The following is an 18,335-nucleotide window of genomic DNA, read 5'->3' as shown; positions in this document are numbered from 1 at the left end:
AACGCTTGCAAATCATTGAATTTTATTACCAAAATCAGTGTTCGGTTCGAAATGTGTTTCGCGCGCGTGTTTTGTTCAGCGATGAGGCTCATTTATGGTTGAATGGCTACGTAAATAAGCAAAATTGCCGCATTTGGGGTGAAGAGCAACCAGAAGCCGTTCAAGAACTGCCCATGCATCCCGAAAAATGCACTGTTTGGTGTGGTTTGTACGCTGGTGGAATCATTGGACCGTATTTTTTCAAAGATGCTGTTGGACGCAACGTTACGGTGAATGGCGATCGCTATCGTTCGATGCTAACAAACTTTTTGTTGCCAAAAATGGAAGAACTGAACTTGGTTGACATGTGGTTTCAACAAGATGGCGCTACATGCCACACAGCTCGCGATTCTATGGCCATTTTGAGGGAAAACTTCGGACAACAATTCATCTCAAGAAATGGACCCGTAAGTTGGCCACCAAGATCATGCGATTTAACGCCTTTAGACTATTTTTTGTGGGGCTACGTCAAGTCTAAAGTCTACAGAAATAAGCCAGCAACTATTCCAGCTTTGGAAGACAACATTTCCGAAGAAATTCGGGCTATTCCGGCCGAAATGCTCGAAAAAGTTGCCCAAAATTGGACTTTCCGAATGGACCACCTAAGACGCAGCCGCGGTCAACATTTAAATGAAATTATCTTCAAAAAGTAAATGTCATGAACCAATCTAACGTTTCAAATAAAGAACCGATGAGATTTTGCAAATTTTATGCGTTTTTTTTTTTTTTAAAGTTATCAAGCTCTTAAAAAATCACCCTTTATAATTTCAGTTTAACGAGAAGAATGCAATAGCCGACGGCAAAGTATATACATCTTAATATTGTTACGAATTTACTCTTGCTAGTTTACTTTGTTAGGTTCGTATCTCTGGATTGACAAATAAAATCAACACTGTTTAATTTAATTCAACAACTCTTTATTTCACAACTCGTCTACACTATAGCAGTTTACTCTTAGCACTGATTGATTACGTTGGCACTGCCACGGCTTATATAGCCACGCACTTCTCGCTGATGCCGACGTGTCCTTCTAGAATATCGCGTCTGGAAATTACCAGAACATACGGCTATAGCCACGCACTTCTCGCTGATGCCGACGTGTCCTTCTAGAATATCGCGTCTGGAAATTACCAGAACATACGGCTATACGGCGCCAGACGCAAGCAGACAGTCGCGGCGCCAGACTCAGCAATTGTTTAACTAGACGAGCAGACAGTGTGGCGCCAGATGTCTACAACAAGACAAATGCTATTCAATATACCTACAGCTATTGTTCATAATCAGGGATGCATATAGTAATACAAATACAACTTAATACTACTTTTTGTAACACTGCCCTCCACTAAAGCCTAATCGTCCCGATTAGGCACAAATCCTCTTGAACCAAATGGGGCGAGCCTCTCCAAATGTACTACTTTCATTTTACATCGTGCTTTCCCATTTCTTTGTATGCGGTATACCACGTCATTAAGTCGTTTCATCACCATATAGGGTCCTTCCCAGGCTGTCTGCAATTTCGGGGACAAGCCTTTCTTTCGAAGTGGATTGTACAACAGGACCAGATCACCTTCTTCAAAACCTTTTGAATTTGCCGCTTGATCGAACCGGTCCTTCATCTTATTGCTCATCAGATGCGTATGCTGTCTTACCATTAGATGCAATTCATTCATTTCTTCCTTTAAGGCAGAACAATAATCTCCATCATTTCTTACAGCTGTAGGATTCGTACCAAACTTAAGATCAGCAGGGAGTCGCAGATCAGATCCGAAAATAATCTTTGCTGGCGTGTAACCAGTTGTCTCGTGCTTCGCTGAACGATACGCCAGCAGGAACATCTGGATGCACTTGTCCCAATTCCGTTGGTCTTTATCAACGATTTTCCGCAGATGTTCTTCGAGCGTTCGGTTGAATCTCTCTACCATCCCATCTGATTGTGGGTGTAACGCTGTTGTCCGTGTCTTGTGGATGCCCAATAATGTACAGACTTCTTGGAAAATGGAAGATTCGAAATTCCTGCCTTGATCTGAGTGTAATTCGACGGGCACTCCGAACCTTGTTATCCAATTTTCTACAAACGCTTCGGCCACTGTCTTCGCTTCCTGGTTTGGTAAGGCATATACTTCTGGCCATTTACTGAAATAGTCCATGACAACCAGTAGATATTTGTTTCCGGCCGTACTGGTTGGGAACGGACCTGCAATATCCATTGCGACTCGTTCAAATGGTGATCCCACGTTGTACTGTTGTAGCCTACCGCGACTTTTGGCTTTAGGACCTTTAGCTGCCATGCACTCTACGCAATTACTTATCCATTCTGCTATGGAATCTCGACAACCGATCCAGTAGAACCGTTGTTTAATCTTCTCTATAGTTTTTGTTATTCCAAGGTGCCCTCCACTAGGTCCATTGTGATATTCTTTCAATACTTTTGGGATCATGGACTTCGGTACTATGATCAGCAGACGAGAATGTTTGCCATCTTCGCTTTCCCAGGTACGATGAAGGTATCCATTAACGAGGTTTATGCTGTTCCATTGGGCCCAATATGCTTTTGCAGTTGGACTCTCGCTACTTATTTGTTCCTTTGGTGGTCGTACCCCATTTTCTTTGGCCATTACCAGCTTTGCAAGATCAGGGTCCTCCAGCTGATTGATTCTGATGCGGTGAGGAGTCCAATCATCTTCAGGTTCTATATTCAGTAATCGCACGTCGATTATACCTTCTTTTCCTTCTGATTTGGAGCAATGTTTACATTCCAGTGGACAAGGGCGACGTGATAATGCATCCGCATTTTTGTGGTGAATCCCCTTTCGATGTTCCGTTTCGAAGACGTAATTCTGTAATCTTTCGATCCATCGTGCAATTTGGCCTTCCGGATTCTTAAACTGTAATAACCATTTTAATGCTGCATGATCAGTCCTCAGCAAGAATCGTTGTCCATACAAATACTTGTGGAAATGTTTTACACATTCCACCACAGCTAGTAGTTCTTTTCGCGTCACACAGTAGTTTTTCTCTGGTTTCCCGAGCACTCTGCTGTATTACTCTTTCAATTACTCTTTCTTGTCCGTCGATGAGCTGAGACAGGACACCTCCAATTCCATAAGCGCTCGCATCTGTATCCAGGATGAATTTCTTTCCAGGTATTGGATAAGCTAACATCGGCGCCGTACAAAGTAGTTCTTTCAGCTGCTCAAATGCTTTTTCTTGTTCCAACTGCCATACAAACGGGCGATTCTTCTTGGTTAAATCATGTAAACTTCTAGCCACGTTCGCAAATCCAGGTACAAAACGGCGGTAATACGTGCATAAGCCAAGGAAGCTGCGGAGTTCATGTATGTTGGTGGGTCGAGGCCAATCTTTGACTGCTTTTATTTTTCCTTCCTCGGTGTGAATCCCCTCAGTTGACACTTTATGTCCGAGATATGTGACCTGCTTCTTCCATAATGAACACTTTTTGGGATTCAAGCGTAATCCGGCTGCTGCTATTCGCTGAAAGACTTCCTCTAGATTTTTCAGATGATCATCAAAACTTTTTCCCATGATGATAATGTCATCAAGATACACTAAACATGTCTTCCAGTTGAGTCCTTTTAACACATGTTCCATCAGTCGCTCGAACGTTGCAGGCGCATTACATAACCCAAATGGCATCACAGAGAATTCCCATAACCCGTCGCCCATACTGAAAGCGGTCTTTTCACGGTCACGTTCATCAATCTCGACTTGCCAATATCCACTTTGTAGATCTAATGTAGAAAACCATTTCGCTCCAGACAAGGTGTCTAATGTATCGTCGATTCTTGGTAGAGGATAACTGTCTTTCTTTGTGACATCATTCAACTTCCTATAATCTACGCAGAAACGGGTGCTACCATCTTTCTTTTTAACTAAGACGATAGGTGAGCTCCATGGACTTATTGAAGGTTCGATTACACCGTTTTTGTGCATGTCTTCAATAATTTTGTTAGCATCCTCTCGTTTTGCTAGTGGAACCCTACGCGGAGCTTGTCGGATTGGTTTAGCGTCTCCAGTATTTATGCGATGTTTGACAATGCCGGTTCTTCCTGTGTTTCCTTCGTTTGCAAATATGGATGCGTATTTTTCTAATAGTTTTTCTGCTTTTAATTTTTCATTTCCATGCAGTTCGTTCAGCAAATTATTTAGGAGTGTAGGACTTATCTGCTGAGGCTCAATCGTAGGCTTCTGTTGTGACCGTTCGCATCGTGCTATTGCACTTATATTCTGGCACTGTCCAATTACTGCTCCTTTCTTCAGACTTATAGGCGTGTTGAATTCATTCACTACTCTCACCGGAATGGTGGCGTCTTCTCTAGTTTTCACAAGCGTTCTTCCTACCAATATGGGTGTATCTATTTTTGTTGGTTCCACAATCCACAACTCTTCAGTCCCACCTCCTCCATTCACTTTAGCCCATACAATCGCCTCAGATTTTGGTGGAATGCTCTGATTATCATCAACAATCACCCTCTTACTTTCAACGTTAGTCACATATCCGGTGTTTATAGGCATCTCCATGTTCTGGCAAAACAGCATTTGCTTGTTTAAATCCAAAGTAACCCCGTGATCAATCATGAAATCTACTCCCATTATAATTTCATCCGTGATTTCTGCTACGATGAAGGTGTGATTAACTTCCAGGGTACCAATCATCACTTCGCAAAACACTTTTCCCGCGACAGCTGCTTCCTCCCCGGTGGCCGTTCGAAGCTTGCAACCGACTAATGGTTCAACCGTCCCTCTTACCACATCCGGTCGGATAATTGAATGTGTGGCACCAGTATCCAAAGTAAGCGTTGACAGTCGTCCATTTACGATGCCGTTGATAGTAAGATTGTTGTCATGGCGACCTATTTGTGATATCGAGATGGCGGGGCAAATAGTTGTGGGAACCAGCTCACGCCCCTTTGAACTGTTCCGTTTTAGTTTAACGACTTGTGAGATGTGGATGCTTCGTCCTCGTTATCTGTTGGTTGTTTCCGTTTTGATGGGTTTACTTTTATATTGCAATTTCGGGCAAAGTTACCCGCTTTTCCACAGTTGAAACATCTGCCTGTTGTATTTACTCGCGGTGCAGCAATTGTCTTCAGAGTCTTCAATATTTCTTCCATCAGCGCCGGTTGTTCCATTTCAACCCTTTGTACCTTGTGTGCTGGTTTACTTAGTAGGGAAGCTGTTTCCTGTGTGAGGGCGTGCGAAACCGTTTCAGCAAACGTTCTTTTTGGCAATGCATATGTGGCGCGTTTGGTGTCCACATCACGAATTCCATTTATGAAACATTGAATTTTTACCCTCTCAATGTAATCCACCAGTGCATCTGCATTTGCCAAATGAGCCAGTCGTTCTATTTCAGTTGCGAACTCTTGCAATGACTCGTTCATTTTCTGACCCCTATTTTGCAGTTCGATCTGGTATATTTGTTTCCGGTGCTCACTACCATATCGTCTTTCTATCGCACTCATCAATGCCTCATAGTTGTCCCGTTCACTGTCTGGAATAGTCTGAAGGATTTCTGCCGCAGGTCCTTTCAATGATACAAACAAGGACGCCACTTTGTCCGCTGCATTCCAGTTATTGGCCAATGCTGTCTTTTCAAACTGAAGTTTGAAAATTTGAAATGGAATACTTCCATCGAATGTGGGTGCCTTCAATCTTGGATTATTTGTTGATGGTGCAGGGCCATGCAGTTGCAGTTCTCGCATCCGATTACTCAAATGAAGAACTTCTGATTTCAAATTTTCTTCGTCGTTTTTTAAAGTGCTTAATTCGTCTTCAAATTTTGAAAATTTCTCTTGCACTTGTTTTTGTAGTTGTGTAGTATTTTCCGTAATCTGTTGTACCAAACGATTTTCTAACTGCGTATTATTTTCAGTCATTTGTTGTGTAAGGCGAGACTCTAACTGTGATGTATTTTCAGCTATTTGCGTCATTTGCTGTGCCAGACGATTTTCTGTTTGCACTGCATTTTCTGTATTTTCAGCTATTTGCTGTGCCAGACGATTTTCTATTTGCTTAATAGCCACTAACAGCAAGTTCATGTCCACACTTGATGATGTTCGTTGTTCTTCTACTTTTTCTTCTACCTTTGTAGAAGTTTCTGGCCCAACAAATTCGAACTCGTCCACATTAATTCCATCCGCTTCCATTGCTTCACGTAATCGTGCCTGCAGATCCGCCTTTTGCCCACTTATCGGCAAATTACGCTCCTCCAGTTCCTTTTTTAATTGCTGAATTCTCAATTCTCCGAATTTAACCATCTTGAATTTGGATTATTTGACAATCCCACTTCTGACACCAATTGTTACGAATTTACTCTTGCTAGTTTACTTTGTTAGGTTCGTATCTCTGGATTGACAAATAAAATCAACACTGTTTAATTTAATTCAACAACTCTTTATTTCACAACTCGTCTACACTATAGCAGTTTACTCTTAGCACTGATTGATTACGTTGGCACTGCCACGGCTTATATAGCCACGCACTTCTCGCTGATGCCGACGTGTCCTTCTAGAATATCGCGTCTGGAAATTACCAGAACATACGGCTATACGGCGCCAGACGCAAGCAGACAGTCGCGGCGCAGACTCAGCAATTGTTTAACTAGACGAGCAGACAGTGTGGCGCCAGATGTCTACAACAAGACAAATGCTATTCCATATACCTACAGCTATTGTTCATAATCAGGGATGCATATAGTAATACAAATACAACTTAATACTACTTTTTGTAACAATATATAAAAATCACGTGTCACGTTGTTTGTTTTCGATGGACTCCTAAACTACTGAACCGATTTTAATGAAATTTTTAACACTGTGTGCAGCTTGGTCCAACTTGAAAGATAGAATAGTTTATAACTCTCCTTATAGTCGCATTATTTATTTATTGCAAATTATTTGTTTATTATTAGCAAAGAGCTATCCACCAGTTGGTGGCGCTAACAGCGATATTGAGTAAGTGCGGTTGAGTTAAAATGGGCCCATCTGGGTATTTCAATTTTATTTATGTTTTCATAATCCTCTACGATGCGGTTCTATCGATGAAGGGTGAGGGGCTTCAGGCTTTCATCCCATTCACCGTTATCTAGCATATTTGTTGCATTATTATTTTTGCCGTGATTATTATTGGACTAAGCCAACCGGCTGGGTAAAACAATTTTGCTATGGCTGATAAAACTTCGCGTTTGGTGTTTTTTCTCCATTGGGTTGACGAGGAACAAAAATTAATCCTCTTTGAAGTTCCATCGAATGCCCAGAGTTTTGGTGTTTTCGGGTTCCGAAAGGTTAAGTGTTTCCGTCTCTAAAAGAAGACCTTGTGGAAGTCTTTTCAGAATGTGTGGGTCATTGGAGAGTATCCGATATCAACATTGTCGGGTTTCTTGAAGGGTAGGGTTACTATATAGCGCCCATCTGAATTACGACGGGTAGTTTTTTGGAAAATATCCTCACAAATTTGATCTGATTTTAAAACTACGGATTCCTTTGGGATTTCCTCCAACTTCCAAAAACGTGTGAGTAGATTTTCGGGGTTCACTTTATTGTGAAATTATACTATGGCGGAATTTTGGGAGGGTTTGGTTATGGGTCCGGACAATATCCATCTGAATTCTGTCTTTTGAGCTAAGAGTGAACCTAGTATGTTTCTCTGTACTCCATTGAGTAAAATACTTGGATAGATATCACTACCAATTAGTATATCCACGGGTCTAGGTTTGTGAAATTTGGTGTCGGCTGAAATTAATCCAAGATTTTTAAGACAGTGCTTTGCATCTATGGGGTATGAGGGTAAATTATCAGTTAGGCTATTTAGTATAAATGCCTGTGCTGATAGCTTATACTCGTAATTTGTGTTTAAGGGTGAGTAAAGCGTGTTTTCACAAATACTCGTTGGTGTTGCTGAAACTGCATTGGTTATCCCGGTAATTTTTGCTGATACAGAGTGGGTGGGTATATCCAAACTTCTCTGAAGTCTTCGAGATATAAATGTGGCTTCCGATCCTGAATCAATAAGAGCTCACTCGGAATATCGCTGGCCATTATGTTCTATTTGAACAATAGCAGTACCGAGTAATATTTGCTTAATACTTGGATTAGGTGGGTTTTGGGTTGATGATTTAGTGGACTGTATAGTTGTTGTGTAGGCTTTCCGATTTGTATTTGTACTTTGCGTGGGTAGTGCGGTACTTGAAGCGTTTTCAGGATTCGAACTAGTGACGTTTGGTATTTCCGGAGAGGATTCAGGTCGAAAGCTGGATTCAGTGTTTAAAAAACTGCAGCAAGTTTCATTTCATGTGATTTTGCTTCTGCTTTTGCTTCTGAAGAAAACAGAAGTCGCAGTCGAAGCAAAAGCAGAAAACGATCGCCGACGAAAAGCGAATCAGCAGCAGCAGACGCCGTGTAAAAAGTTTTGATTTTGCTTTGCTGCTGCTTTCGCTAAGCAACGCAAGTCGAAGCAGAAGCAACTGCTCGATTTCTGCAAGTCGCCAGCAGCAGCAGTCGCCGTTTGAAAATTTTTGATTTTGCTTTGCTGCTGCTTTCGCTAAGCAACGCAAGTCGAAGCAGAAGCAACTGCTCGATTTCTGCAAGTCGCCAGCAGCAGCAGTCGCCGTTTGAAAATTTCGATTCTGCAAGTCGCGTCTACTGTCGAGACTACTGCCGCGTCTGAATTTTTCTACGTATACTGTATGATTCTTGTTTCAGTGTTACATTACAAAAATAAAGTACATGCTCGAAATAACATTTTTTCAAAAAATTAATATTTAGTTTAATATTGTTAATTTACAGAAAAATTAGCAAATTGGGTTGGGAATGAGCGAAGTCTTAAATTTAATAAACTTTTACAAGCATAAATCAAAATATTATTGCGCATTTTAAATTTATTATTTCAATTGGTATATAAATTTTATGCCACAATTAATATATAGTAGTCCAAAAATATGAATTCTTATTTTTCCCAGAAGTACATTTGTAAAATAAGGATCTTTCTCCTTTTCTTATTATCTTATTTTTCCCAGAAATACATTTGTAAAAAAAGGATCTTAATCCCTTGTTATTATTTTCTTTTTCCCAGAAATACATTTGTAAACAAAAGGATCTCAATCCTTTTTTTTATTTTCCACATAAAAGATTTAAGCTACCTACCTCTCATTTACGTATATATACCGACGAAAGTTTTATTTCCGACGGCATTTCGCAAATGATAAAATAATTAATTATTAACTATGGCGCAAAGTGATATTTGGATGTATTTCGAAAATAATGTTGATGAAGGCATAGCTATATGTAAAACATGTAAAAATAAATTAAAAAATAATAGACTTTCAAATTTAAAAACTCATTTACTTAATTTACATAAAATAAATTTAAATGCTGCAAGTGTTGAACAGTCAGAAACGTCGTCGTCGTCAAATTCCTGCATAAAATTAAAAAAAGATATTAGAAAAAAAAAAATCAAAATTGAAGTAAATAAAAAACAATTGCTGAGGTCATATATTGGATTGGTGACAGAAGACAGCATTCCTTTCAATGTTTTAAATTCTGAAAATATGCGAAATATCGTTGACCCAATCTGTGATGGACTTAAAGCCGCTGACGGAAAAAAAATTACATTAAATGCATCAAACTGCAAAAAAACTTTGCAAACAGTGGCAAACAATATAAAAGTGCATATAACCACTGAAGTGGCAAATAAATTATTGTCTCTAAAAATAGACAGTGCCACGCGGCTGGCAAGAAACATTTTTGGCATAAGTGCTCAGTATATTAGTTCAGCTCAAATAAAATCCCTTATATTGGGCATGGTAGAGCTTAAAGGTGTTGGATCGAGCACAGCCAAAAATCTCGCCGCTGAAGTGCTAAAAGTACTAAATAAATATAACATAAACTTAAGTCAAATAGTGTCAATTACATCTGACAATGGTGCCAACATGCTTAAGACAAAAAATATATTATCATTTGTTTTCGATGAAAATCTTGGCGAGGACGATGAATATTGTTCAAACGATGAATATTTAAAAATAATTGAAAATATTGAAAAAGTGCCAAACGTGTTAATAGGAAATATTCAAGTATGTCGTTGTGCTGCACATACAGCTCAACTGGTTGCTCTCGATGTTACCAAATCGTCGGATATGTTGAAATGCCTATTTAATTGTCGCAACATGACGAAATTTATAAGAAAAACTTCAAATGGATTTCGCGAAATATTCGAGTTGAAACAGCTAAAAATGCCGCAACTAGATTGTCCGACTAGATGGGGATCCACCTACACGATGCTAAAGGATTTGTTAGTGGCTAAAGATGAATTAACTGAAATTGAGTCAACTGAAAACAAAATCGAAGAAGACAATTTTGAAGTGGATGCATCGTTGTGGGATTTTATTGAAAACTATTGCTTAGTTTTCAGTCCATTGCAGAAAACAATAAAAAAATATCAAGAAGAGCAACTGCATTATGGAAATTTTTACGCCCAATGGCTAAAATTAAAAATTTGCACAGAAAAAATTGTAAATGATGCAACTCACGATATGACAAGAACGATTGGCGAAAAGATTCTGAGCTCTATAGAAAAGCGATCGAAAATATTATTAAATAATAAATTTCTCATTTCGTGTTTGTTTTTGGATCCTCGTTTCCAACATACACTAACACCACAACAAAAAAATGATGCAGTGAATCATTTAAAATCGATATGGGACAGAATAAATGACATAAATTCTACTGGACAGTTATGCTCAACACCAAATTCGGGCTCACATCAATCTGTGAACCATTTTTTTGATGAAGAAGATGAATTGGTAAACGCTTACTTAGAGCAAGGGATCCAAACGGAAGTCAGTAGTACATTCGACGTCTACTCAAAGATTGACAATCTTCAACTTCCTTTCCAAAGAATCGATGCAGACGTTCTCACATTTTGGAAAGGAAAGCAGTGCACTGACCAGGAGCTATATGCTCTAAGTAATGTTTGCTTTGCTGTACCACCGACTCAGGTACATATATACAAATGTTTTAATAAATTAATGTTCACAGTTTCATAAATACAAATTTTTTCTAACAGGTGACGATTGAACGAGCATTTTCGACGTTAAGACTTGTACTTACTGATTACCGAAATCGACTAAGTCAGGAAGTACTAGAGAATATACTGCTGGTCAAATTGAATCCAAGCTTTCTGGACTCAGCGATTGATAACTTACCTCTTTTTCAAGATGACGAGGATTTTGAAAGTTTATTTTGAATATATTTTTGTATTTTATGAAAAAAAATGAATTAAAAAAAAAAAAAAAACAAATTGTTAAACTGTTTAATTTATTAGAATACAGGGGGAGCAACAAACAGCATAAGCAGCAAAGTAAATCTCGACAGCAGTCTCGACTGCTGCTGCTGGCGACTTGCAGAAATCGAGCAGTTGCTGCTGCTTCGACTTGCGTTGCTTAGCGAAAGCAGCAGCAAAGCAAAATCAAAAATTTTCAAACGGCGACTGCTGCTGCTGGCGACTTGCAGAAATCGAGCAGTTGCTTCTGCTTCGACTTGCGTTGCTTAACGAAAGCAGCAGCAAAGCAAAATCAAAACTTTTTACACGGCGTCTGCTGCTGCTGATTCGCTTTTCGTCGGCGATCGTTTTCTGCTTTTGCTTCGACTGCGACTTCTGTTTTCTTCAGAAGCAAAAGCAGAAGCAACTGTTCATTTTAAGAAGTCGCTCGCAGTCGAAGCAGTGAAAAGCAAAAATATAGCGACTTCTGCTACTTCGACTGCAGTTTTTTAAACACTGGCTGGATTCTCTGTGTATCAGAGTATTGTGTTTTTGTGGCACTTATGACACGAGAATTTAATCACACAGTTCTTTTAGCTATGTGATATGGCTAAGCAGTTATAGCAATAACCATATTTTTTGATTGTGGAAATACGTGACTTTACATTCATTGCGAGAAATTTGGGACACTCTCGAATAAGGTGCTGCTTTTTGCAGAGCTTACAGCTTTCTATTTCTATATTATGTTGAGTAAAGTTGAAATTACTATACCTTTGGAGTTTCAGCTACGTTTGCATGAAAAGTGTTATATTTATTTTCATCTGTTCTTTTAAGTCTACCGGTGTGGAATGGGGGTAATTTTGCTACTGAAGCTTTGAAATTTCCTACAGATTCGAAAGTTTTGTATTTGTGAGTTAAAAAACTGTCGAAATGTGACCACGTCGGTATATCTGAATTATCTTAGCTTAGGTAGTTTTGAACTACAAAGATATATCAATATCGGACCCCAGCTGTTCGTGTCAATCTCAAAATTGTTTAAATTAGTTAAAACGTTATTAACCAACGTTATTAACCAATGTAAGCTTTTTATAGCACAACCTGTTTCTTGAGTTACTTGGGGTAAGTTAAAAAGGGTCTTTAATTGGATGTTTACCTGCAATCTCTTATTTTCGTATTGGTCGACTGAATTTTTCCAGGCAAGTATGAAACCATCATTTGTTAGGGGTGGGTTTTGAATAACCTCTCTTACTTCTCCTCGGGTCTTCTAAGTAAGGTGAAAGAGTCTTTCAACATTACTAATCCTTGGGTTATGGATATACAGGGCTGTAAACATATCCCGAAAGGTGGGCGAAGTTGTGTAATCTCCATAAGAGATGTCAGTGTCGCATGGTGGAAGGTGAACTGCAGGAGCGAAATCCATCATTGTGCCTTCTGAATTCCTTTCCTTAGTGGGTTGTGTTGACACCTGTGTTTTAGGCGTATCTACATCTGCGTTGATGGAAGCTAAGCAAGAGAGGTACATTTGATAACTTTTTTGGTATTTTTCTTTCAGTTTAAAGAAATTGATGGTTTCATGACTTTCGCGAGAAATTCTTCTAATCGCATCGTATGAGCGCTTTGCTTTTTCATAAAGCGAATTTAGTTCGACCCTTTTAATTTCTAGGATAGGATTCATCTTCACTTTGGGTCTCAAGATGGTCTTCCACGAATTCAATTAAATCCGTTGTTGTAATTTTGAAACCTTCCATTTCCATTTTTGGGTAAGATATATTTGATCTTTGGGTTGAACGAGAAAAATAAGTCGCGTACAGTTACGAAAATCTAAGAAAACAAACTTTAAAAACTTTTCGTATAGTAGTACAGTCATTTAGTATTTTTACTTGGAAAGTTTTCCGGGAGTTTTGAAATTTGGCAAATAGATTTTGGTATGCTCTTGCCAAATTTCAACTTTGCCACCTCGTATGTTTGCCGCTCGCGTTTTTTGATAATAACTCCTTTCCGGCTCATTTTACAGGAAAAACATATCCATACAATTTAAAAGTAGCGGAAATTTCAGACAATTTATGTCTTAACCTTTTCTTTCCTAAAATCAATAGTTTCGGCGTACGAGCACCGTAAAGTATAATTCAATACACGTTTCGACAAAAATACTCATTTCCACACCACCATGAGGTAGAGAAATCGGCGCATTTTTTATAGTGGTATCCCCAGTAGGTCTAATCCAAATCTGACTCACTATTTAAATATTCAGGTCAATTTCCGTCGCTTCATGCTTCTTGACGGAGCAGGTGTTGGGTTTTCATCGTCTTCATCGTGGTCCTTTTCGTTCTCGATTTCACCGTTTATTTGATCGAGAATAGTGTCCGTTTCTTCTTCTTCAATGTCATCTTTAGACAGAAATGGCGAATTATCGCAAGAACCACCACAGATCGTGCACACAACGGAGCACTTCAGTCCTGCTTTTCTGCATCCGCAAGCTTTTTGACAGCCTTTCTTGCATTTGCAAAAAATAAGTCTCAGTAAGCTTTCCGGAGCAGGAGGATCGAATGTAGTAACAGCAATGAGCCCGTTCTTCTCTTTTTTCCATCCCCATTGTTCTGCATTTTTTTCGTTTCCATACCATTGCTGAATTTGGTGATAAGTTCGAAACGAATGTTATGGCAGAAGCAGCAGTTCTGTTAGTGGTAACGACGTAATATTGAATTTCTCTTATATGCTGATGCTGCGAAGCACGCATATCTGTATTTATTTAGAGATGTACTTTTCCGATTTTTCGCATCGCTGCAGCTGTATAATGCGACAAGGAAACGTTCTCCAGCTTTAGCAATGTTTTCTGGATCTGCATTTGGATTTTTAAATACTTCGATAACCCCGTTTAAATCTGGGTTTTTTGGAGTACTTTAACAAATTTCATTTTTCCTTGATAAAATAATGCCGATATGGTATCACAACCACTAAAGGCATGTAAAAATGCAAAATGATTTAAGGCTGTTTTTCCTTTTATACTGTTTATGGAGTATATTTGTCGTGAAATTTTTCCTTTTCCTCCTTTGAGGATGTATGTATATATTTGGATGAGTTGATAGCGCAGTCAAAAGAACGAGAAGTTCTGTATCTTCACCGACAACTACAACGAAATCGAATGCCGATGAGAAGTTTATTACGGAATTAATTATTAACGTATCCGCATCTTTGGTGGCTTGTTTAACCTTTGACTGGTGACATGGTTTTTGTGTAACTTAACTGGTGACGAGCGGCCTAAGAGGCCGCTGCTTTACATTGTCTATAGCATCGAAACTAAATACGATAGCTTACTGCAGTCTTTCAAATCATTAAAGGAATACATAAAAGAATAAAATAAAACTACTCAATAGACTCTAAATGTGATTTTTATTTATTATCTTTCTAATACAATCTATGTAGGAACTAAAATTAAAAATCCAGAGATAAGATCAACAATCACGCTCAAAAAAAAATTAAATCACCATATTATAACAAAAATACTATTTATCATTATAGTTAAGGTATATTTATTAACAAAAATAAAATAAAATATGTAATCACAAATATAATTTTAAAAACTGGCAATGGTCAATCTTTGGTAATTTTTATTGGCAGTCAGGGCATAATTGTTTAGCGCACTGCAAGCATACATGTTTTCTACATGAATGGCATTGGTAATTAGACTTGCGATTTAACTTAGGAGGACATCTGGTACAGGTTTTCCATGATTTTGGTATATCCTTGGAGTTTTGGGGTTCTGGTAGCAAATCAGAACCCAAAATACGCGCTAAGTAACTAACTCTGTGTGAGTTCACGAATTTTCTCATTTGTCCACTTCAATATTTCTTTTAAGATATCCGGACTCATTATTTTCTTCCACAGTGAAAAGGGGTCTCTTTCGTCGTGTACATTCAACCTCGATTCCGGCACACAAGCTATAATGTTATGCTGGCTTGTTCGTGCAACTCTGTTTGGCGAATTTTTTGCCCACTTAAAACGATTCTTACCAAAGAAACATCTAACAAATCTTGATAACGGTTCATCATTACTGTCACTTTCTGACTGCAGATTCCCTTGAATTAGTTTTTCATCTTCAGAAGCACTTTGTTCGCTGCGAGTCGTGATCACTTTGGTCTAGGGTGAAGATTTTGGGAACATTTTCAGCTTCTGATCCACTTAAATCTTCCTGAGCCAAATAAACTTCAATCACACTGTTCGACACTACATTTTTAACTCCTAACTCCTTACGCTTCTTTTTAGGAGGTTTGGAATCACTCATTGCTAGTAATAACCGTGAAAATACGAAAAAACAATAAAGAAAAATTATATTAAAAAGTTACACAACTAGTGACGTAAGGTCTGAGAGGCACATGCCGAAGTTTATGTCGATGTAACTTATCGATATGAGACAATACGACGCAACTGTCCCACTGTACGGCGTGGACACAACTAAACTCGAAGCTACTGGGACTTTGAAACAAAGGAAGCGCATGGAAGGGGGTGAAATGATGTTTCATTGACTCCGCTCGGCCTGTGAGACCGCTTGTCACCAATTAAAGGTTAATCAAGAAGTGTTCAGCTTCAAATTTTATCTTCAACATTTCAATGAGGCGGTTCTTGTTTGCATCGTTACCCAGGAATTTACTTTGGGATAGAGTTGGCGTCATTGTTTCGTCGAAAAGTATGTCTACTGAAGCAGTTTTTCGTGATCGTCGGGATCGTTCTACACACTTGGTACTACGAGCTGCTACATCTTCTGGTTATTCATCAAATACTATAATGGCATTGGAGGTATAGTGCGTTCGGACGTAAGTAATGTATTTATTGCAAATAGATGAAAATAATTCGCCCTGTTGCCAAACTACTCGGTGTAATAAGTATCCTCCATCGATGATGTATATCGAATTTTCAAAATTGATATCGCCAGAATAGTGTTCAAATGCCTGAGACATCGTGGATTTGATACATTTGCCATTGCCCTCGTCGTTGAAAAGAGATAACGGAATTGGAGCAAGTTCGTACATAAAAATATTTTCAAGTTCATCTTTCGAATCTATAGCGATGCACGTTCTTTGGAAAATTAACAAAGGATTAATCGGGACAAACTCGTTTTCTATCCGAATGCCTGTACTCATAATACCAAGTGATTTTAATATGTCATTACGTTAAAATTTTACAGTATGGAAATCACTGCCAATGATTTTCGAAATGCCAGCAGTACCAATTTCTTGAGACATTTGACAGTTAACTTTATCATCTCCGATAATTCCAGTGCTTATTGACATGATTTTCTTCCATTCTGGAAATGGTGGATGATTGGACAACCAATCCACCAATTTCTTTACCTCTTGGTGTGGAAATGAGTATTTCTGCCAATGCATGTATTGAATTACACTTTACGGTGCTCGTACGCCGAAACTATTGATTTTATTAAAGAAAAAGTCAAGACATAAATTGTAGGAAATTTCCTCTACTTTTAAGGAGTTATTATCAAACAACTGCTTTTGGGCGCCATTTTTTCAATATGGCGGCGCGAGCGGCAAACATACGAGGGGGCAAAGTAGAAATTTGGCAAGGGCATACCAAAATCTATAAAATTGCCAAATTTTAAAACTCCCGGACAACTTTCCAGATAACCTCTATTTTTTCGACCAAATGACTATACTATAGTGATTTATTTATTTTCAAAATTTCAAATTAATTGTCTTGCTTTTATCTCCTTGTTGTCCGATGGTTAATACTTATGTGAAATTATTAAATTTCCAATGTCGTAGAAAAAAATCGATAAATTAAATTTTTGCAGGTTTTTGTATTTTTTCCTACTGGGTCACCTTTTTCATTTCCTACTGGGTATTTGTCTTTTGACGTGCTGTTCGCCAGCAATTTTTGTCATCAGCAAATATTATATAAGCGAATTGCGCTATTCGTATGTAGATATGTAAATGCGAGTGTATATTTATTTATAACTAGCTGACCCCGCAGCCGTTGTCCTGCGTGAAATTATGTAGTTTGAAATGAAAAGAAAGTTAAATTTATCATTTCATTTTTTTTTTTTCAATGTAACGCAGCTTTATAAACAACATTTTTCGGTTTCTGTTCCGGTGTACAGAAAAGATGGTTTTCCAACTCGTGAGCACGCTGCGGCCATGTGAAAAACAGCATTTCCAAAATTATGCCTCACACTATGCGAATATCTTTAGGTCCTGTTGACTGTCATCTCAAATTCAATTTTCACTGGAAACGGAATACGTTTGAACTGAAATGGCAAATCGTTAGAACTCAAAGGAATTCGTAGGATCAAGCATTCTGCCCCTTTGTACTCTATAGGTGCGTCACAATCAGTCGGGTTCCATGACACAGTTTCGGCGCATGAAGATTGGGAAACATAATAACGACAGATCCTACCTTGGGACGCAAATGATGCGGTGGCATACCAAGCCTCTCCAAAGAATTTAGGAATACCACTGGATAATTCACGGCGTCGTCTTCATAGTCAAGACGATCGATCGATTTGTATGAGCGCAAGTCTCCTAGAATTTGACTTTGAATCTTCCAGTTTAAGTCAACAACATCGGTATTTTTGATAATTTGGCCAATGTCCGAACATTTGTGATGAGTTCATCCGTCGTGAATTGATAAAGAGAAGATGGAATTGATATCGAACCACCGGAAGTATCAACCGAAATTGAACCATTTCCACTTTTTAGCGAAGACGATGTAAAATGTCTTTGACAATGTCGAGGTTTATATCGGAAAGTATGCGAACTTCATTTTCATTCCAGTGATTATCGTGTTCCAGCATTTGTAATTGCTGGCTTACTTCTCCAAAACTTGCACATTTTCCCATTAACCATTCACAGTAAGCAATGACTCAAATAAAGTTGAACCGCGTGCATTAATCAATAGCAACCGAAGGTAGAAACAATCGTCCTTTTTCGGGTGGATTGTGTAAATTCGTCCTAATGCATTAGTTGATAAGACACCTGGATGTCAATCTACTGGTTGGCCTTGCTTTATGA

The 18,335-nt window shown here is 38.6% G+C and overlaps 1 protein-coding gene across 19 annotated transcripts in view; it reads left to right on the top strand.

Moving 5' to 3' along the window:
* LOC105233177 (zinc finger BED domain-containing protein 4) overlaps positions 1-18,335 on the top strand; it is a 454,786-nt gene that overhangs the window by 207,167 nt on the left and 229,284 nt on the right. Inside the window, exons 5-6 of one of the 19 annotated variants that reach the window (XR_007421869.1) lie at positions 9,130-11,050; positions 11,119-11,592. The exons of 16 other annotated variants lie outside the window; for them this stretch is intronic. Coding sequence is in view for 1 of the 3 variants with exons in the window: in XM_049449885.1 (XP_049305842.1) it covers positions 9,281-11,050; positions 11,119-11,298 (1,950 nt within the window). In the remaining 2 variants the exon portion in view is untranslated. Of the gene's footprint in view, positions 1-9,129; positions 11,051-11,118; positions 11,593-14,801; positions 16,125-18,335 lie in introns of those variants that run through there. 2 more of the 19 variants (XM_049449885.1, XM_049449879.1) reach the window with 2 other exon arrangements.

This window comes from Bactrocera dorsalis, chromosome 2, assembly GCF_023373825.1.
Source record: "Bactrocera dorsalis isolate Fly_Bdor chromosome 2, ASM2337382v1, whole genome shotgun sequence".
Classification (NCBI taxonomy): domain Eukaryota; kingdom Metazoa; phylum Arthropoda; class Insecta; order Diptera; family Tephritidae; genus Bactrocera; species Bactrocera dorsalis.
This window is presented reverse-complemented; position numbering and strand designations above follow the sequence as displayed.